Source organism: Rhinolophus hipposideros (genome assembly GCF_964194185.1).
Source record: "Rhinolophus hipposideros genome assembly, chromosome: 17".
Taxonomy (NCBI): domain Eukaryota; kingdom Metazoa; phylum Chordata; class Mammalia; order Chiroptera; family Rhinolophidae; genus Rhinolophus; species Rhinolophus hipposideros.
Genome location: NC_138063.1, coordinates 22,075,680 through 22,098,301, shown reverse-complemented (window position 1 = coordinate 22,098,301; position 22,622 = coordinate 22,075,680). Strand labels below are relative to the sequence as shown.

Here is a 22,622-nt window from a genome sequence, read left to right as displayed (position 1 = left end):
CAGGTGCAGGACTCAGTCTGGACCTGGGATTTGCAGAGACCAGCCGGTCCTAAGCCTCAAGTTAAGCATACTGGGTACACCTCCCAGCTGTTGCCAGAGGTAAATGTGAAAGGCCAACTAGCAGCACAAAAACACTCATGTTGTCCCTTGTTTTAAAAATGTCTCTTTCAAGAACTTCTAGAAGTCAATGGGAGCCCAAACTGGCTGTGAAGGAAATCCAAATGTTTGAGAAAAAAGAGAACAGAAACTTTACCTCACTAGTAAGCTGGGGAAAGGAAATGAAAACAAAGGAAGATGTCTTAAATAGATATTAACTAGGAAAAGTTGTGCTTGGAAGGCTATTATCCAAATTCGAAAAAACGACCTACGATGCAAAAATTTGATACAGCTCGTAGCTAATTCTCTGAAATAATTCTCAGCGAAATTCCGGAATTGTCATATTTTATTATTAAAAACTTCTGACATTTTGGAACTTTAATGGACACAGTAGCCACACACTGGGGCACCCAACCGTGTGTGCGCTCACGTGTGGAGTGGGGAGAAGGTACAAGCACCGCCAGCAGGGCCGCCTCTTCCTTGCACAGATATCCTTAAGCCACTAATTGGCTCCCTGGTCCTGGTCATAGAACTGGGTCTTCCCCACACTAGGACCCATACCCTAAGCTGGAGAAAATTAAAAGCAAGCAGGACTCGCGTACCTGAGACATGGGAACTCCACGTTGTCGTCCTCAGGCTGGCCCTCCTCTCTCACCAGCACCCGCTCGAGGAACCAGCCGCTATTTCCGCCTTTACCATCATGCCTGACTCTCACCCGCCTCACTTTTCGCAGGGTGACGGACTCAATGGTGAACTCGTCAACCTTTAGAGGGGAAGATAGCAAGTCCAGTTGGAAGTGGCTCCCCTGGGTCCCAAACACCCAATGGAGACGCGGACCTAGAAATCAGCAAACCCAGAGCCCCAGTTTCTCCCACTGGAGTCTCTCTCATTCGATGTCAAGTTCCCAACAATTGAGATCTCTAGTTTTTGGACAAACAACGGCTATTCCCTCAGATCTGCTTCTAAAAGATTGATGCCCCTGGAGGGTGAACACGGTAAGCTGTTGGCAAGCACTAACCATTGATTATGATGGAATTGCTTTTCTAATCTCTTCAGGCTCCCTGCTAGGAGGATACCGGTCTCTTTAGAGAAGGGGAGTCATTAGACTTGATTGGGGCGACCAGGGGTCTTGCTAATTTCACAAGTTTTGTCTGCCAAAGAGGCAGCCGAAATGCAGTAGGAGCTAGAGAGGTGCCAAGTCTCCATGAGCATACCTGGGGCCTCCAGGGACAGGATCACACAGGGTAAGATTGAAGGACAAAGGAGTCAAAAGCTGTAGAAGGAAGAGAGAGAAAAAGGATGGAGACAGAGCTACACCCACATTCCAGGTCTTGCCCTGCTCTTGCCAAGGAAAGAGCCTCCGAGGAACGAAAGGAGCGAGGCTTATGTGGCGACAGTCTGCATCTCCCCTTCACGGGGACAGCAACCGTGAGCCTCACATTATTGCGACAAGGATTCCGTACTGTACACCTAGTGTGCGCTGGGCCAGGTCCACAAGCAGGGAAGTGCATCTGCCGTCCTGAATCCTCAAAACAGCCAGCCACAGGCAGGCGTCCCTTCCCACATTTTAGAAAGGAGAAAACTGAGGCTGGGGGAAATGGAATGATTGGCCCAGGCTGGGTTTGCCCCCAGATCTTCCTGCCCCCATTGCTTTACATGGCCTCTCAGTAAACCCATTGGATTGTTGGGAGACAGAGGAAACTCCAGTACATTTGTTATGAGGCTAAGAGCAGAATCAAGTTCTTCCACCCCCAGGTTTGGTGTCTTTCCTGGTTTCTCTTTCAGAAAGGAAACAAAAAAGGTGCTCCCAGGGGTCATGTCTAGTACGGGACGCAAAGTTCCCACGTTGGCCCTCAGATGTCCCAGCTTTCCGCTAGCTGGTGCCTCCAATCTGTAGGTGAGGTGCCCAGCTTCCTTCCCTGCCTGCCCACCCCTGAGGGAAGAAAGGTGCTGCTCCTGCCTCCCTAACATCCTCCTGTCCTTCTCAAAGCTCAGGGGTGGGGAAGGGACCAAGATGCCCCTAGAGTGGCTCTCCAGCTCCCAGCTGGCTAGTCCTAGGAGTCATGCATGTTAGGTCCCCGTTCCCCTCACCCAGAGTAAGCCTCTCTCATTGCTCAGTAACAGTTGTCAGCTCTACTTAGAGCAGGGAAGACCAGGGAGTGGGAATGGCGCGGTGAGGGGGTGGGGGTGGCACTAGGGGTGGGGGGTGGTGCACCGGTGCCACTTACATTGCCTTTTTGAAACATGTTGTCGGTATTCCTGCAGTTGAATAGCAGCCTCTCCCCGGTGTCCCCCGCGTCACCATAAAGGCAGAGATAGACGTTGGCGTCTGTTCCTGCACCTTCGCATTCCCCAGTGCACAGAGTCACACGGTACCGGGCCACTGGCAGGCAGAGAGAGGAACAGCACTGGCTGACAGCCCCTGCTCCCCGGCACTGGCCTTGCTGCTCCCTACGTCTAAGCAATGACTCTTCCTCTCCCACCAGCTCTCACCTGGGCTGACCTTGCTCTTTCACCCAGCTCTCCAAATCCTATCTCATACCAGTCAAGTCCCTGCAAACCTGCAAATCCCTTTCCCAGGCAGATCAGAGGTTCCCAATTCTAGTCCATCATCAGAATCTGCTGGGAAACAAATTCAGATTCCAGAGCCCCACTCCAGACTTCACAAATCTTAGTTTTCAGAAGTGGGACCCCTAAAACTGCATTGTTCACAAGCTCCCCCAGGAGATTCAGATGGAGTTAGCAGTGCTTGGGGACCACAAGTGTAATTCAAACATGTTGGCATTTGATTCCATCCAAATCAGTAGACTCTTTTGCCTTTGGTTGTTCTCCAATTCATACGGGTCTTGTCTTCCCAAGTGAGATATATTTTCTTTGTGAATCAGAACTGAATCTTCCCTTATTTTCAGAACTCTCCAGCGCTAAGGACATGCCAGGAAGAGGAACAGAGAAAAAGGCACAAAATGCAGCCACAACGGGATGGGTAGCAGTCTTCTCCCATGTCGAAAATGTACAGTGAAGGAGGCAGACTTCCATCTCTGCACATCACAGCCTTACCTCTCACTCAAAATAAGCTGGAAAGTGAAATTCATTCATTCATCCATTCCCTCATTCATTCATTCATTCACTCATTCATTCATTCATTCATTCATTCATGCATTTGCCCCATATCTGTTTACTGAAGCCTAGTAGGTATGAAGCACCATTATAAGCACAAGGATTCAGCAGTGAGGAAGATAGGCAGACTCCAGCTTCCATGGAGCTTACATGGGAAAGGAAGATGGAAAAAAGAAAAGAAATGAAGGAAGCATGGAGAGGAGAGTTGGATAGTAAAATCATAAAAAATTATGAACAGGAAAATTTCTGAGTTATACCTGTAACAAAGATAACACAATGGAGTGATGCCGCAGAGTGTGATGGAAGTGGGAGGAGTGTGGCGAGGGGGTGAAGATGATTTACAGTGCAGACAAGCTTGCTGCAAGGAAATAACGTTTGAGCTAAAATGATAATGCTAGGAGTCAGCCACAGGAAATGCTGAGAGAAGAGAGTGCTACTAAGTGCAGACCCCAATTTGGGGATGAGCAACATGTGTTCCAGGAGTAGAGAAAAGGCCAGTGTGGCTGGAGTAGAGGGAGTGGATGAGTGGAGGGGAATGAGAAGAGGCCCAGAGGTGGACAGGGGTCAGACACGTGATATGTAACAGGTCGAAGTAAGAAGTGTGGCTTCCGTTGTTTTTGTTTTTGCTTTTAATGCAACAGGAAGCCATTAGAGGGCTTTAAGCAAGAAAGTAACTTGATCTGATCCATGTTTTAAAGAGCATTCTGGCTCCCATGTGGAGAATTGATTGTAGGGGAAGAAGAAGTGAATCAGAGAGGCCCATTAGTGGAATAAGTACGGTAGCCTAGGAAAGAGAGTAGGATACCCTAGGACAGGTGGTATAGTGTATATGGAGAGAAGCCAGTAGATTAGAGACATATTTTTGAGGTAGAACCAACAGGATTTGGTGATAGATTGGATAGGTAATTGAGAGAAAGAGAGGAATCAGGGGTGACTCCTACGTTTTCGGCTTGGGCAACTAGGTAATGTTGTCAATAAGAAGTAGAGCTGCCTGAGGGGAAATGGGTTTGGAGATAGAGCTCAATGGTTCTGTTTACTCATTATACATTTGAGATGTTTATTCAATGTTCATCGAGAGAGGTCAAGATGCCGGTTGAATATGTATCCAGAGGGTCAGGATGGACATGACTTTGGTCAGCACAGACATAGAGATTCCATTGAAAGCCATGGAACCAGGTTAGAACCCCTATAGAGAGACAGTAGAGAAGGATTGTAGAGGGACAATAGCATTAAAGGTCAACCCCAGGAGAAGCTAGCAACGCAGATGAGAAGAAGCAGCCCGTGAAGCAGGGGGGATTTTACTCTGAACCTAAGACTGCTCTAAAAATGTCAATCTAAAAAAATGAAGGAGATGTTAAGGAATTCGCAGATAAACAAAAACTGAAAGAACTCATCAGTAGCAGACCTACTCTACAAGAAACGTTAAAGGGAATCTTTCACCTTAGACACTGGAGAGTAACTTGAATTCACCCCAACAAATAAAGAATGCCAGGAAAATAATGAGATATGTAAATATGTAGACAGTATACATGCAATTTTGTTTGTAACTCTTGTCTTCTCATATCTTATATGAAAGACAACTGCATAAAGCAATAAATATAAAACTGCATTGGTAGGTTTACAATGTAGAAAGATGTAATTTGTAAAACAATATAGTGCAAAAGAAGGGGAACGGGACAAATTTATACTGGAGCAAAGTTGTACGTTATTGAAATTAGTTGGCATTAATCTGAATTAGATTGTTTCGAATTAAGGTATTAATTATAATTTCTTGGGCACCTATTAAGAAAATAACTCAAATATACATATATACGAGAGTGTGTGTGTGGGGGGTTGTGTGTATGAAACAAAGGACTTAAAATGGTGTTCTAGACGATATCTACTCAACACACACAAAAAAAGACATGTGTGGCTTGAACTTTCCACTAGCTCTAAGGGAAGGAATATCCAGGCTTTCTCATCAAATTGCCCAGATATGAGGCAGAAAAGAGGAGGGGAGTGGTGTAGTTTGAAAGCTGTCAGCAGTCACACATCAAAAAGAAGTCAGACTCTTTATTACATAGAGATTGGCAGAATGGATAATGAGTCTAACTATCTGCTATATATTAACAGAAGAGACACACTTAAGATTCAAATACACAAGTTGAAAGTAAAAGGATGGCCACCAGAACTGCCTCAAGAAGAAATAGATAATCTGAATAGACTTAAAATAAGTGAAAAGATTAAATCAGGAATCAAAAAACTACCCATGAAGAAAAACCCAGGCGTAGGTGTCTTTACCACTGAATTATACCAAACATTCAAAGAAGAATTAATACCAATTCTTCTCAAATTCTTCCAAAAAAACAAAGAGGAACATTTCTCAACCCATTGTATGAGGCTAGCATTACCCTGCTACCAAAACTAGATAAATATATCACAAGGAAACTACAGACAGGTATATCTTATGACTAGAGATGCAACATCTCCTCCGAAGATGTCCTACACTCATGAGCCGTACCCTCACTAGGCTTAAAAACAGATACTATCCCAGGACGCCTAAACCAAACAACCCTCCTATCTACTCGACCCGGCCTCTACTACGGCCAATGCTCAGAAATTTGCGGATCGAATCACAGCTTCATGCCAATTGCCAATTGTCTCAACTAAATATTCAACCAAAGCCAGCAACATAAAAAGAATTACACACACTGACAAAAGAGGATTTACCTCAGGGGTACAACTCGGTTTAACTTCTGAAAATCAATTAATGTAATATACCATATCAATATAATAAGCAAAAAGCACATGATCATCCAATCGTTTCAGAAAAAAACATTTGACAAAATCACTTTCACGATTAAAAAAAAAAGTCAATGAGCTAGGAATAAAAGGGAACTTCATCAACTCTTAATAGTTATTGATGAAAAACCCACAGTTAACATAATACTTAATGGTGAAAGCTTGGATGCTTTCCCCGGAAGATCAGGAATGAGACAAGGATACCTGCTCCCACCACTTCTATTCAACATGGTACTGGAGGTTTGAGCCCAGGCAATTAGGCACCCAGATTGGAAAAGAAGAAGTAAAGCTATCTTTATTCATGGATGATGTGATCTTCTATATAGAAAATCATAAGGAACCCACTATAAAATATTAGAATTAATAAATCAGTTCAGTAAAGTTGTAGAGTACAAGATCAATATACCAAAATCAATTGTATTTCTATTCCCTTGCAATGAACAATCTGAAAATAAAATTAAGGAAACATTTCCATTCAAAATATCATCAAAAGGAATAAGGTACTTATGAATACATTTTAGAAAACAAGTGAAGAACTAGTAAGTCATGGGGATGTAATGTACAGCATGACAACTATAGTTAATAATATACCGTATGATATATTTGAAAGTTGCTAAGGAAGTAAATCTTATGTCTTATCAAAAGAAAAAAATTCTGCAACTATGTGTGGTGATGGATGTTAACTAGACTTATTGTGGTGATCATTATATACAAATATCAAAACATGTACTGAAACTAATATAATACATGTTAGTTATACCTCAATTAAAAAAACAAATGAAAAACTTAGGTTCTGAAAGCTAAAGAGCTGTTGAAAGAAATTGATGATGCTTTACATAAATGGAAAAGCATCCCAAGTTCATGGATCAGGAGACTTAACATTGTTAAGATGGCAATACTTCCCAAACTGATCTACAGATAAAATGTAATCTCTATCAGAATCCTGGCTGACTTCTTTGTAGAAATTGACAAGCTGATTCTAAAATACATATGGAATTGCAAGGGACCTAGAATAGCCAAAAGAATCCTGAAAAGAAATAATAAAAAAGAATAACAAGTGGCGGCAAAGATGAGGAGAAACTGGAATTCTCACACCTTACTGATGGGAGTGCAAATTGGTGCAGCTGTTTTGAAAAATAGTGTGCTAGCTCCTCAAAAAGTTAAACAAAGAGCTACCATATAACCTGCAATTCCCTTCATAGGTACATACCTAAGAGAGTCGAAAACATATGTCCAAACAAAAACTTGTATATGAATGTTCATAGAAGCAGTATTCATCATAGACAAAAGTGGAAATAACCCAAATGTCCATCAGCAGTTGAGTGTGGTCTATCCATACAATGAAATATTATTCAGCAATAAAAAGAAGTACTGAAACACGCTACAGTGTGGATGGACCCTGAAAATATGCCACGTGAAAGAAACTAGACACAAAAGGCCACATATTCTATGATTGTATTTATATGAAATGTCCAGAATAGGCAAATCTACAGAGGCAAAAAGTAGATTATTGGTTGTCAGAGGAGTCAGAGACTGAGGAGTAGGAACAGGTGTGACTGCGAATGGGAATGGTGTTTTCTGGGGGGGAGACGGGGATGAAAATGTTCTAGAATTTGATCGTGGTGACAGATGCATTTTTTAATCAATATACTAAAAGCCACTGAATTGTATACTTTAAATGCCTGAACTGCATGGTACATGAATTATATCCCAATAAAGCTGTAGTTTTTAAAAATAGACATGCTATTCATTTCGGTAGTCCATTGAAAATGAGGATAAAGTATGTCAGGAATGAGACACATTTCCAGGAAGTTTAATTCAATGTACAAATGATTTCTTTTCAGTAATATACACACTTTTATTTTGGAGATATAAAGACAGCGGGAAGTAAATTTGACCACCAAATATGTGGGTCCATGAAGATAAGAGTGTCGGTAGCAAAAGCACTTGTTAAAAGGAAAAGCAAAGAATGACAGTAAAAGGAATGAATAGAGTTAACTGCAGTGAAACATGGAAACACGATAGGGAGGGAGAACACCAGCCTCGTTTCTTTCTTGGTTTTGATGAAAGTCACTTTGGTCTTTGTAACTGTAGCTACTAGGTAATTCCCAGAAGCAAACTGATGAGGGAATTTAGAAACCCCTTTGCCTGGGAATTCCAGCCCTCTTTGTTCAGGGGCTCTAGGATTCATCTGGTTGGAAATTCTCAGGGGTTCTGATCCTCTCTAGGGGGTCCCTCCCATCCCACCAACCACTGAGGTCCCAAGTTCCTTCCTGGCAAAAAGTCTGTGGACAAGTGAAAATAATTATATTGTTAGCCATCTGCAGTGAAAGATTTTAAACAGATGGGTAAGTATCAGAGCCACTTGTCCTTTAATTTAAAAACTACAGCTCAGCCTGATTAACAAGAAGCTCTGACTTTCGGCACTGGCATCCGGCGGCCTCTGGCCCACTCCTCACTGCCATGTAATCACTTTTGCTGGGCATGCAGGGTAGAATGCTGATCTCATTGATTTTACTATCTCACGTGGCTCCTAAGGGAAAGGCAAGGTGGAAACAAATTGTGAACCAGTGCATGTTTTGTCCACGTCTTCCAATCTGCGTTTATCAGTTCGGAGCTTCTTGGCTTTCTACATGGCATCAATTGCTTGTTTGACTGGCCCTTATTTTTGAAGTACACTAGGAGCGCACAATTTCAAATTTAGAGCATTGGTTTTAAATTGGTGTTGACTCATTTTTACATGACTCCAAGACTCCACTTTGGGGGTTATCAGGAAACCCTGCACAGTATTCATTATACGCCGGCATCAGCTGGGGAAGTGGGATGTTGTTGCCACCAGCTCTATTGACTGTTACAAAGAAGCACCCAGACCAACAAAGGAGATTTGAGATCCTGTAGAGGTGAGTGAGGGCAAGGGTGTGTTCCAAGCATAAGAGAAAGAACAGTTGAAAGAGAGCCACGTTGGTGTGGGCTCCAAAGTACTGCTAAGGACCCCTAGAAGGCATTAACCTGACTTTATAGTAAGGACACACAGCTCTGTCGTCCAATGCTATTCACTGGAGGTTTTTTTCCCCCGTTGAAATGGTTTTTTAATAGTATCGCAGAATTGAAAAAACAACAGCTATGCTAACCCCACATCCTGTACACTGTTTCAAAGGTTACAACATGTTTACATATGTAACCTATAGTAATGCTCTTCTTCCCCGCCTTTCCCACCATGATCTCTCCTTATCTGTCAAATCCCTACCCAACAAAAACCTAGGGAATTTAGAAACCCCTTTGCCTGGGAATTCAGCCTCAAATGTCACTTCATCTGCAAAGTTTCTCCCAACTTGCTGGGCAGGAAGTTTATCTCCCCGCTGTGACATTTCCACCACGTCCTGCCAGGTCCATCTTCAAAATATTTCTTGAAATTATGTTCTCCTCTCTAGTCTACTGGATCCCTGCCCCTTCGGGACTTCTTTTTCTCTTCTGGAAAGACTGTTTATAGTTTTGCCCTTAAAATCCATCCTTCACACACCCACAAGTGGGCCAGCCCCTGACAGCCCAGGAGCAATGTGGGGAGGAAGGAGCTGGAAGGAGTTCAAGGGTGGGGTGGAGTGTCACCAAAATAATGAGAAGGCTGGGAGGGCAAGAGCCTGGGTCAGAGGCAGAGGCATGGAGTGCAGAAGAAGTTTTGTGGGGCGATCCCGAGTGAGGTACTGGGGAGTGGCTGGTTCAGATGTGAATGAAAACAGCGGGACAAAGGCTCTGAAGCTTTGACATGCATAAAACTTTCATGGGATGCTTGACAGAATTACAGATTGCCAAGAATAGCCCTCAGAGTCCAATCAGTATATCTGGAGTTGGGCCCAGGAATCTGCATTTTAACAAGCACTCTAGGTAATTTTGATAAAGGTGGGCCTTTGACCACTCTTTGGGAAATACTACCTGTTCTGGACTGAATTGTGTTTGTGTCCCACTCCAAATTTACATGTGGAAGTCCTAACCCCCTGTACAGCAGAATGTGACCGTATTTGGAAGGTAGGGCCTGTAAAGAGTAATTAAAGTAAAATGAGGTGATATGAGTGGGCTCTAGGTGATTAGAGTGGGCTCTAATCCAATAAGACTGATACTTTTAAAAGAAGACAGAGACACCAGGGGCACACAGAAGAAAGACTGTGTAAGGACACAGGGAGAAAGTCACCATTTGCAAGGCAAGGAGAGAGGTCTCAGAAGAAACCCACCTTGATCTTGGACTTCCAGCCTCCAGACCATGAGAAAATAAATGTCTGCTGTTTAAGGCCCCTAGTCTGTGGTATATTGTTATGGCAGCCTAGGCAGATTAATACGCTGCTCTAAAACAACGGCAGGCATTGGGAGTCTAGAGAATGACCAAAGGACACCTTCAGCAAAAGAAGAAATTGACCAGAGGCCAATAGAAGGTGGAACTGAGCTGGGGCAGAAGACACATGGTGAGATGAGGTGAGCCTCAAGTTTGAAAGAACAGAGGGAGTCAGGAGAGTGCCCCCTCCCACTGGCCCCACAGTTTATGAGGAGGGAAAAGAGGGTTTGAGGGTAGCGAAATCATGCTTCAGTCAAGGTAAGGAGGACGTAGAGATAAAGAATATTTGGGCATTCTAAGTCAAAATGGTAGATTTCTCTCTGGAAAAATAAAAAAACCAACTCACTACATTGACAGTATACAGGTTCTTTTAAAGTTTTAACCAAACAAAAATGGTTTCACCAATAAGGCTAACAGAGAGCGACAAGCATGGGCAACAGCACCAAACTTTTGGAAGCTGAAACTCAGCTAGACGAGTGATCAATTCCTCTGAGCACAGTGGTTCCTCCCCCACAGCACTGGCACCACCTAGCAACGTGTTAGAGGAGCAAATTCCTGGGTCCCGCCTCAGACCCACTGAATCAGAAACTCCGCGGGTGGGGCCCAGCGATCTGTGTTATAATAAGCCCTTCGGTGAGGAAGCACGCTGCCTTTGAGGATCCCTGACTTAGCAGACCAGAGACAATTCATCGAAACTGTCAGCTGCAACATCAGAGGAGCAACCCCACAAACAGGCTCAGGAATGACAGCACCAGGAAACTGCGGAAATGGAGAGTGAGGAGCTGAAATCATGAGGCTTGGTTAGGAGGGCTTAGAAAACCTCCTCAGCAGTTGTTCATGTCTGTGGGCTCAATTTTGGTACACAAGGGGGACAGGTAAGGTAAGACAGATGTATTTTTGCCTTGGTGGGCTACATCGTATATAAAGCCCCAATGGGGGGCAGAATCATGTTATTTCTCATGTTTACAGGGGGATGGCTGCCTTGTTTCCAAGAAAATATTACTGAACGTGAAAAGGCAGGGTGTCATCACTGATCCCAGAGGCAGGAGACCTTGTGCTTGTCTAACTCTGTCTCTGAGAATCAGTTTCTTTGTCTGCATCAGGCTATTTTTAAGGACCTTTGAACACAAATAGTCCACAGCCATATATTTTAAATAAAAATGAAGAAGAATAAAAAAATAGTGTTAAGTACAAGCTTGGCCTAATTAGACTAACAGACTCGCTGATCACTTTTCAGATATTTGCTGTTTGGGGTGTCTATGTTTTTGAGTATTTAAATCTGTTCAAATCATTTCAACAAATATATACACAGCTTCTACTAGATGTGCAAATGCCTGAGAAGTGATATCCAAATATTTAGAAGGGCTACTAGAACTATGGGTGACATTGTTCTCTATGTATTCTTAATTCTTTGTAATTTTGCAGTATTACTGTATAACTAAACAAATTAAGGACTACCACAACGATAACAGATAGGCTAATTATCTTAAATGTCAATTCTGATCAATTGCTAATGTCTGCTTGGAGTGCTACATTGAGGGCTAGGAAGCTCATTTCAGACTCAATGGCAGAGAATGCTGTGATCACTCAGTAATGTCTGCCAAGGGAAAAGGATGGGACATGTGCTGTGTATTTGCCAAAACTCTGCTATATAACCTAGGGATAAAATGGTCTCCCTTTACCCCTTTAAATGTGGATACCAGACTCCAGATTATAAGTGTAGGCCCTCTCCTACTAGCCTTAAATAGAAATCGAGAACCCATCAAGGACAGCTGAGCATGGCTACCGAATCCAGCCTTCCATGCTGGGGAGCATCTCATGCATAATTTGAAGAGAATGTTTCCTTTAATTTCAGAGACACTCTAGAGAAATACTGTTTAGTGTAGATTCTTCTCATCCCCTCATAACCAAACTGAAGACCATTACTCTTCCCTTCCTCCCCCTCCCCCGTCATGCCTGGAAGATGGCTCCTTCAAGATGGTCTTGAGTCTGGACCTTCTAAATGTACCCTGGCCTTTACAGGGATGATGTACAGTGAATAGACTATTAGCTCGTGAACCAGACTCCCTCTGGCTCACCGAGTAGGAGTTCCCACCGCCTCCCGCAGGATAAAGAGCGGCTCAGCACTTACTGCCCATGATCCTTCGTACTGCTGGGCCCTCTGCGGTCATCTCCCTCACAATCTCATTGTCGTCCTCACTGGCATCTAGCCAGCGATTGCAGTTGAAGTTGTATTTGTCCTTGGTCAGAGTGTTCATCAGGGTCATCTGGAATGAAATCCTGGGGTAAATGGGTACCGCAGCTATTCATCCTGCCCTGAGGCCCCCGCTATCTGATCTCAGGCACCATTCTCAGGCAGGCTAAGGCCATCCCCTAGAGATGACTCTTGTGGGAGGTGGAGTGCCAGATTAATATTGATCTTTCCAGTCCTTTGAGGCCCACATGTGCCTAACGGCCAGGTGACTGGGGCAGAATGCAAGTAAAGAACAAACAACTGAGCATTTTCTTAGTCTACTTTGGAAGTCTCTTCCCTATCAGGAAGTCCCTGTGTCCTGGGTCTGAATTCATGTCTCACCATAACTCTTCCCCACCCTCACACCCAATGGATACAAGCAAACTTAAGTGACAGGCTGATTAGACAGGCATCATTCTTGTTCCTCCCCCACAACCACCTCCCAAGCCCCAAGATGGTACATCTCACCCTTTCCAAATGCCATCCAGCACCAGGAGTCAGACTATTATGCCATGCTCGAATCTTATAAAACCTGCCGAGATCCGGGAGCTCAATCTATGGTGAGAAATAACAAGGTTTGGGTGGGCATGACCAAGTGAAATGTATTTAACCTCATAGCTGACTCCTGCCAGGAGGGCACCAGCTTGGGCCTTTTTCTTTAGCAGTGAGGATGGGTTTGCTTCAAGCCACCGTCCTATGCTCTATCCTCTCATGCCCTTGTAACCAGTGGCATGTGAGGGCCACATAGCCATGTAGAGCTGAGGTTCAGTCTGAGCTGGTGAAACTGAACAAAAATAACTGACCCACAGTAGGATCCCGACTAAAGAAAATCTTCCAAGCAATAAACTTCCAGTACCAAAATCCATACGGCAGCCCTGCAAATTAGCACAAGCCCACGGCCCCAGAGCTCCGCTGGGCACTGAAACAGACAAAAAGATCAGTACAGCAGTGGTGCCCCTTCCCTAGGGGCTCGCAGTCTAGCCGGGAAGACAAATAAAGAAAGAGCAATGAACTGAGTGGTATAATACCGGTACCGGTGGGGTGCTCTGAGAAGAGAGCAGCAAATGACAAATTATTCTTACCTAAAGGTCAGAGCCGCACTTCTGTTGGCAAAACCGGCCTTGCTCTAGTTATACACATACTGGAAATGTGAAGCTGAATTTCTTTTAAAATGTTCTGAAATATGTACTTCCCCTTGAATTTGCTCCTCACCCTCAATTCAGTTCAGGTTGGTCATTTCGACACGCTGTTCAAGGTCTCTGTTCTACAATGATTCCCCAAGTTGCTAGGCTCCCGGATGCTCAAAACCATTCCATACTTGCTTCATCCCCCATGCTTGACTCTGGACTGTTTGATTCAGATGAAAGGACAGATAGAAACCATATCCATTTATGCATTGCCTATAGATCAAATTTGGTACTCCTTGCAGGGACCTGAAGTCTCCATTATACCTTTTTGTCTTCACATGTGGTCTACACCTCCCTTGAAACACCAGAATCCCATGGCAAATACCTCTCACTCCCCTTAGTCCTTCTTCCCTCCCACTCTGTCACATTTCTCTCCTACCTTAAACTTCTCGAATATGCCCGGTCTGAAATACTGGCCATTGGGGTTCAGGACAATTTCATCCGTCCGCCCCTTCTTCCCATAAATCTGGACAAAGATGGGAGTGTTGGTACCAGCTTTCCTCAGGTCAGTCGTCAAGACCCACAGGGACCAACAGAATTCTGCAGAGACAGGTCAAGTTGTACCGTAAACTTCAAGAAGTAGAGATTTTCGTGGCACCAGTGGGGAAAAGGAATAAATCAAAGGTGATCAGGACTGAAGTTTATGCACAGGTGTGTCTCACTCTTAGAAACCCATTAGAACAAGTGCCAATTTGAAGAAGCCAAAGATTCTTCGCTATTTGAAAGAAGGTGCCTAATCTTCCTTCTAATCAAGAAAGCATATCAGTGTGTTTTAAATAGGAAGAAAAGTTGACTCCACCCACCCTATGTCTGATGTATTCAGAATACACTCTGTTGAGCATTTGGTTTAATGTCTAGTCCATCACAGCAGTTTATTCAACTTGGGGACTGCAGAGTATCATCCTTGGTGCCTAGACCTTGAAGAACTAAACTCTCTGGGAGGCCATATCCCTTTCTTTCCCGAAGAGAACTGAGAACCAGGAATGGATCCCCTCAAAGCTCTTGCCAAGTGGTCTGACATCCCGGCCTCCCCTGGCCCTGTCTGGGAGGCCACCAGACTCTGGTTCCCTTCCACCTACTTTTCATCCTCTTCTTCCTGAGAGACACCATCTCGTAGAGCTGCCTCTCGATCAGCCCATCGCCCTTCTTCTCATCCAGCCAGTTGCTGCAAGGGAAGGTCTGCTGGACGCCAGTGAAGGGGCACAGAATCACCACCTGGGGGGAGCAGACCACAAGAATCTCCTGGAGCAGTTCCCTGGGTTGGGGCCTCCTTGCCACGCTCAGTCACCTCCTCAGCCCTACGTTAAGGGTCATCTGCATAAGGAGCCTCAAGAAATGGCACTTTCTTCCTATCGCCTGTCTCATTAAATCTTAGATCAAGAGATACCTTCTCCTTGTCAGAAGGGTAGTAGCTTGGGGGAGGGGGATTGTCACTTTGTGAGGGGTATAAATGTGTAATTATTATGTTGCTTTGTACACCTGAAACTAATAAAAAGGAAAAAGGGGAAAAAAGAAATACCTTGTTCAAGAAATCTTCCCATGTAGATATCATCCATTCTCCAGTTTATTAGCCCAAATCACAAACCTTTCCCTCTATGCACAATACCCTCTTTAAACACCATATTTCTTTCTTTTTTTTAATTGTGCAGTATGATGATTTATTAGTTTCAGGTGTACAAAGCAACATAATAGTTAGACATTTACACCCCTCACAAAGTGATCATCCCCCCGCCCCCAATCTACTACCCCTCTGACATTGTATACAGCTGTTACAATTCCATTACTCTATTCCCTACACTGTACTCCATATCCTGTGACTATACATATATTAAATTATAGCTGACATTCAATATTATTCAGCTTCAGCTTCAGGTGTACAGTGCAGCGAACACCATATTTCTTTATGCACATTGTAAAATCTCAATCTGAACCAAATTAACTAGAATACTAAATTAATTCCCTATATTTGTCAATCACATGAAAGATAACTAATATCTGGAATTTAACATAAAAACAAACTGGCCTCTTCTGGGCTTGATCTTCATTCAGCCTTGTCTCCTTCACCCTCTCTATCTCAAACCAATTTCCAAACTCATGAATTTAGACCATGGCCACTCATAGACTCATGAATCTAGCCCAGGCTACTCATATTATAGATGTTTAAAGGAGTGTTTCTAGAACACTACAAAATCTTCTATCAATATACACTTAGGCAAAATTGATGATAGCACGTTCTTTTTGGGACAGAGAGGATGATACGACTGCGGAAGGACACAGACGAGTTTCACAAGCATGGTGAGTGTTTTATTTCTTAAGTTGGGTGGTAGACAAAATTCATATTTGTTTTCCATCATTCTCTATATGTCACTTTTGTTATGTATATGCTGTAAAACATAAGTATCCCACCATAGAAACATACACTGAGGATACCGAAAATATGCATACAAGTGGACACTTAGGTCACCGTGGCTCACGCAGTAGTTCGCCATAATCAGAAGTGTCTGGATGCTGATGGGAACCACTTTGAGCACCTCTCATAACTGCAGAAGTCAAACGTGACTTGTATTCATCTTTGGTTATCAGTATACATTGAGTATTACAATTTTAATAGTTTTTTTCCTTTCTTAAAATGTGTATACTTTTTTGGGGCACTCTCTGTGTTTAAAAATACTGGTTGATTGAGAGATTTATAAGCTGAAGGGAAACACCACATCAGGAATTGCCAGCTGAGAGCACCTCCAGATACCCAACCCTGCATTTGGTCCTTGAATACATGAACAGAACGGCCACCCCCCCCCACCGCCCCCCACTCCTGAGGGTCAGCAAGACAAGATGGATGGGCACATTACCATCCAAAATGCCCATTGAAAGGGATTGCCCCTGTGCTCTGTTACTGGTCCGAAAGAAGCAAGCAGCAGGTTAGTGTTTGTATTTGCAAGTTAAAGAAGAGAAGAGTTGAACCAGGGAAGGGTCCTTCCAGGGACATCCCTTACCTGCTCACAGTACCAGCCTCTGTTGGCACCAACGTTGCAGTGCCCGATGGAGACCCGGCTCAGGGGGCTGAGGAGGAGAGCCATCTCCAGGTGGAAGATGTCAGTGCGGGCACGGTCAAACACACCGCCCTCCAGGAAGATTTTCCCGCTGTTCTTATTGCCTCTGGCCCCGTACATGACCATGTAGATTTTGGATTTGGTCCCAGCCCCTCGGAGATCCCCAGTGAAGATGGTGACAATATATGAGACAGCTAGTGTGGAAACAACAGGGGGAAGGAAAGGGTTCAGTGCCAGCTAATTACAATATCCTACCCAACTTCTGCCCTACGTGGCCACCACCTCCATGGAGTTCTTTTCCTCTTGTCTTCCTTCCCCAGATGACATGCAGTGCTCCTCTCAACCTCACCTTGTCTTTTTCAGAGTTTGTGTGTCAGTGTATCTGAGTTTAGGAATAAACTCTAGGTATTATTACAGGAAGCTGCCAGACCTGATGATAGGAAACTACCAAAGAAAAGGAGGAGGGTGGGTTAGCTAAGAATAGTCCTTATTGTTAATGTTCGTTAGCATGTACATATTGTTAATACCTGCCAGATGAAGTCTGTTATGTCTTATTGAATTGTAATACTCAACTCCATTAATAGAGATTTACATTCAGGGCTATCTGATTCATTTAGCTTGCTCTTTTGCTCCTAACTTAAAAATATAACTTTTAATAGAGGACACAAATGTCCTTCACTGGCTGATGTTGTGGGATGAGGGAAGATGGAGACAGGCAGAGAACATGGTGGGGTGAGGCAGTTGGGGGTTTTGGTCGGTCAGGGGGGCATGGAGTTAAAGGGAAGAGCCAGCAAGGGGAGATTCAACTCTGAGATGGGACAGAGAAAGAGAAAACACCAAAGACAGATGTTTGGACAGGAAAATCTCATATGTTTGTTCTGTCCTGAGGTCTAAGGTAATTGCATTTTAGTCCTTGTTCGTTGCCCCCACCCGCTCCTGACCCTACTCCACACCCTACCTTCACCCCTTGACCCCAGAGAAATACAAACCCCAAATTTCTTTGGAAGCTAGTACATGCAACTACAAGGATGCAGTATTTAGTCATAGATATTTACACCTGCCTTTGTTTAACAAACATTTATTGAGTGCTTATAAATGCCGGATATTGGGAGAATATGAAGCTAAAAAGGAATGGCCACTGCCGTAAAAGAGCGGGTCTCCAGCTTTATTCTCCAAAACTCACAGACAGATGGTATTCTCACACAACTCGTTCTCATGTGGCCTGGGTTATCAGCAATTTCCAGCCTCTGACTTGCCACTCGAGGCAAGTATAGTACCATAACTAAGGGAGTTCTGTTAAATCCATTCTAGTTCATGTTTTTAAGTAAATCATTTGCAAACTGTAGTTACAAATGACTTGTGCCACACCTACCGTGTTTCCCCCAAAATAAGACCTACTTGGACCATCAACTCTAAGGCATCTTTTGGAGCAAAAATTAATATAAGACCCAGTCTTATTTTACTCTACTCTACTCTACAATACTATACTATACTATACTATACTATACTATACTATACTATACTATACTATACTATACTATAATACCGGGTCTTATATTAATTTTTGCTCCAAGCAACGTATTACAGCTGATAGTCTGGTGAGGTCTTATTTTCAGGGAAACACGGTAACAAAGGTCAGCCCAGGCCAAAACGCCACAGTGCTGAGGTTGGAAAGTGCTGGAGCCGAGCAGCTTTTGGTGTCCTGAACAATAGCAATTGGGGTCTGTCCAAAATGTCTGGAGCAAAAGAAGGGAAGAATTGCCCTGTCTAGAGGAAGTAGGGAGGGTTCAGAGGAAGTGACTGGAAGCAGGAATTTGGGAAACACAAAGAAGAGAAATGGCATTAAAGGTGGAGAAGGCATGTTCCAAAATAAAAGGAGAGAAAGAATAAGGCAAGAAGCTAAGGGAGGGGCGCAAGGGAAGGCATGTGGATGAGGTGGGGGGAGAGTGGAGGGGTGGGGGTATAGGAAAGAGGGAAAGGTGTGCCGATGAGGTGGAGGGAGACGGAGGGTGTGGGGAAGTGGTGGGAGAAGATGTGGAAAGATTCTGCTGCTACGGTGAACTGGAGCCAAATCGTGGAGCAATTTGTACACTACACCCAAGAACTTGGGCTTATTCTCTCGGCAGCAGGAGTCACGGGAGGTTCTGCAGCAGGGCACATTTTTGGATATGCATTCATCCACATCGATTTTCTGGGACATCTATGCACATCCACGCTGTGAATAGCAGGTTTGCCATGGAATTCACGCAGGGTAGAGATTTAGAAGGCAGACCTAATCCTGCATCTATTAGTTACCAGCTGGAGACCTTGGACAGGTCTTTTGGCTTCCATGTGACTCAGTTTCCTCATCTGTGAAAAGGAAACACTAACAGTTCCTATGTTACAGGGTTGTCGTGAGGATTAAAGGCGATGACCTGGGTCAGGTACCTAGCAGGGGCTGGCATATCGTAAGCACTCAATATTAGGAGGAGCTGAAAGACAATCAGTGTCCTCATAAATGGCCACAGGCATCAGGAGCTCTGGCTTCCTCCCATGCATGACTTCTTTTGCCCTGGGCAGTGAGTGTCTGCTCAGGGGCATCTCCCCATCTCCTCTGGCATCAGCAGAGCCCCAGACTCCAGTCCAGAGGGACAGAACACTTTCAAGAGCAGGAGGAATGTGGTCTGAAGACACAGCGGCTCCCACTTGATCACAGGCCTCTGGGCCCACAGATGAGAACACTGTGTCTTCGGCAGAAAGTGAAATGTTAGCCAATGGGCCTTCCTCTCTCTTCAGTTCTACCTGTGGTCTCAGCTCCGCCCACTAAGATATCCCTTTGGATTTTGCCATCGTCTTCATTTAAGGCCAGCCAGCGGTTAAGAGGAAAGTCGTATTTTCTTTTGTTTGCAATATCATTGATGAAAATCTGGGAAGAGAAGGGAAGGAATGGTAAGTGTCACTGAGGGCGCACCTTGTGATCCAATCCAATTCCTCCATTCCTTGAGGGTACTCTAATTATACACGCTCCTCTTAGTGGCTCAAAAAAAACTTACCACAAGGACTCATCTGTCGCCAGGAAAACCTTACAAAACACTGAGCGTCACACGGGGATGCCTGGCAATTACTTCCTCCTTGAATTACTGAGCCACTGTTCCCTCTTCTGCTGGAGATTATTTTTAAAAAATCGAGTGCAAGACACTGGGCAGGATTTACCTCGTGAGCCTGGGGCATGAGAACTGGGAGCCTGGGTGTGCAGATGGCAACAAGATCATCACCTTCCTCCCCTGCGGAAGGTCGGGATGCTACCCTTCTTGGTGAGAAGCACAGTCCACACAAAGGGAACTGCAAGACGCAAATCAGGCGCCCGGAATCCCAGGATCCGGGGATCAGGTCAGAAAACATCAGCCACTGACAGTGAAGCTAGTGGAATTTGTCACCTGTGAAGCTTCCCACGAGGGACTCAATGTAAGCTAAGTTGACAACGCTGAGATATGTGCCTTCTAGAGATGATCAAGAAGCTGAGGGGTTTCCCCAAAATGTCCTGGGAAGACCCAACTGGAAACTCACTCTAACGTAAGTGGAATTAATAACTAGGATGTGTCCTCCAGTCATAGCGCTGAGCAGGCAGAAGACCTGGTGACAGACCCGTTTAGTTGGAAAGTAACAATATCTGCCCAGGTGTTCCCAAGACTGCCCAAGAGAGGGGCTCTGATTTTCCATGAAAACTCACTTCCTAAGATCAAAGTGCGTGGAGTATGGAATCAGGGCACACACTAGGCTGCCTGAAGGCATCTCACCTGGTTTGAATCTAGTATTTAAAGAACAATTGGGGCTCTTGAGGACACCACCTACCAGGGAGGAGCCAGTCGCCTGGACCAGTCTTCTCACCAGGCTTCTGTCCCCCCAATAAATAAGCATTCAGGCTCTGGTTTATAAATCAGTCCCTTGTGAGTTTGGTTGGTGTGAGTCACCCTTCAGAGCCTGATGATTTGACTGAATGTCTGTCCTTTTAAAGCTGAGTGACTGGAGACCACCGTGGCTCAGAGGGGTTTATGCTATGGTAGTCCAGGCATTCTCAAAACTCATTGATCTGCTCATTTTCTATGGATTTCGTCTCCTGGCGTTGGGGGGGTAGACTGGGGAGTCACTGACAATGGTCTGAGCCAGGTTTCAGCCTGCCTCTTAACCCCGTTACTCTGACTCTCACAGAGTTGGAAAAGCAAGGTAAAAAATGAGGACTTAGTTTATCCGATAAGTTGTCAAGTTTACTAATAAACCTAGATATACAGATTCACCATCTCTGTCTTTAAATGTTCACAGACTCTTGTGCCAGCCAAGGTTTGAAGAGCAAAGAAAATACCGTCACAGCTCATAGAGATGTCATCAATAGAGGACCTTCTACTAGCCTGCTATCTGATGAAAATTCCTGACTTGAACAGTTTAGCTAATGTGAGAAATAGAAGGCATACCATTAGATACCTCTATAGGACAAAACTGGTTTGCACAGCTGAAACATAAAGGAAAGAGATAATAGTTGAATGAATGTTTGGATAACAAATAAGACACTAAAAACTTGACTTTCTAAAATACCAAAAAAGAAAAAAACAAAGAAAGGCCAAGAGAGAACATAACAGCTTAAAAATCGGTACAGAAAGTATAAAAGTCCACGAACAGTTTCAGAAATTTTCCAGATGCATATCAAAATATGTAAACAATTATTTATGGCATCTCTTGGTCCCAAGGTCTGCAGGATGAGGCTGGAGGAAGCCAGCTCCTGGAGGGTGAAACATTTTGGGACACATCTAGTAGCACATGGTGATGGGTGAAGTGGGAAGGAGTGAAGAGTGAGATGGGAGGGAAATGACACAGACACTCCAGTGTGTAGAGACCATACAGGGAGAAGGGGGCAGAGGGCTGTCCCAGAGGCATTCTGGCCTCCGCTGATACGGGTCCTGGCTGAGCCACGACCCCTGTTGCTTAAGAGGGCATTACCAAGGGCCACTTTCAAGGGAGGAGAGAGCAGCTGTCCCACTTTGGCTCACAAGTTGCCCAGACAACTCTGGGTTTTCATGGGGTTCCTTTTAAGAATTCAAGACATCTCAGGAATGGTTTTTGCTAAAAGAATGAAATGGCGGTGTTTCCTCCAGACCACTGTTTCACAGATTCTGTTGTTATGGCAGAGATGACTGTCAAATAAGACAGGAGAGATAGAAGCACCTTTCACCATGAATGCTAGAAACGCATACCTAGAGTGCGTGTGTGTGAGAGAGGGAGAGAGAAGGAGAGAGAGAGAGAGAGAGAGAGAGAGAGAGAGAGAGAGAGAGAGAGAGGGAAGCAATGACCTAATAAAAAACAAGAGCCATTATCTCCTAGAGGAATATTCCCCACCTGCTGAGCAGCCCACAGACAGGGCTGGCCTTCTGAGAGGGGAGAGGGAAACCAGGGGTCATGAGCCCCTCAAGGTGAAATGGCAGCAGAGAAGGGGCCTGTCCACGATGGAGCCCACTGTATTCTGCAGCAACAGGGACACAGAAGTCACAAAGATCACAAAAAGAAGTCACACAAGATCACAAAAAGCCAAGAAAGATAAACCACCCCCAAACAAAAGGAGGAAAAGATGGAGCTGCTGAGCAGGGGTCACTTCTTTGTCACTTCTTTCTGGCTCTTTCCAGATGGTTCATAGATACTTCCAAACAGATGTGGGACCTCCGTGCCTTCGGTGCCCTCCGACCCCCCAAAAGACTGGGGGTGCAGAGGACCTGGGGTAGGAGCCAGTCCTGCCACTACAGAGCTGTGGGGCCCTGAGCCAGTCTCTTTCCTGAAGCAGCCAGACCGAGGAGGACGCCCACTGGCAG

At 44.5% G+C, this 22,622-nt stretch overlaps 1 protein-coding gene across 3 annotated transcripts in view; it reads right to left on the bottom strand.

Moving 5' to 3' along the window:
- Positions 1–22,622, bottom strand: part of LOXHD1 (lipoxygenase homology PLAT domains 1) — a gene marked incomplete at its 5' end in the record, with an annotated part of 134,435 nt that overhangs the window by 73,720 nt on the left and 38,093 nt on the right. For all 3 annotated transcript variants that reach the window (XM_081078305.1, XM_081078306.1, XM_081078307.1), the window contains 8 exons: positions 699–859; positions 2,325–2,479; positions 12,450–12,585; positions 13,020–13,106; positions 14,118–14,278; positions 14,818–14,953; positions 16,732–16,982; positions 19,570–19,693. In XM_081078305.1, the coding sequence (XP_080934431.1) occupies positions 699–859; positions 2,325–2,479; positions 12,450–12,585; positions 13,020–13,106; positions 14,118–14,278; positions 14,818–14,953; positions 16,732–16,982; positions 19,570–19,693 (1,211 nt within the window). The remainder of the gene's footprint in view (positions 1–698; positions 860–2,324; positions 2,480–12,449; positions 12,586–13,019; positions 13,107–14,117; positions 14,279–14,817; positions 14,954–16,731; positions 16,983–19,569; positions 19,694–22,622) is intronic.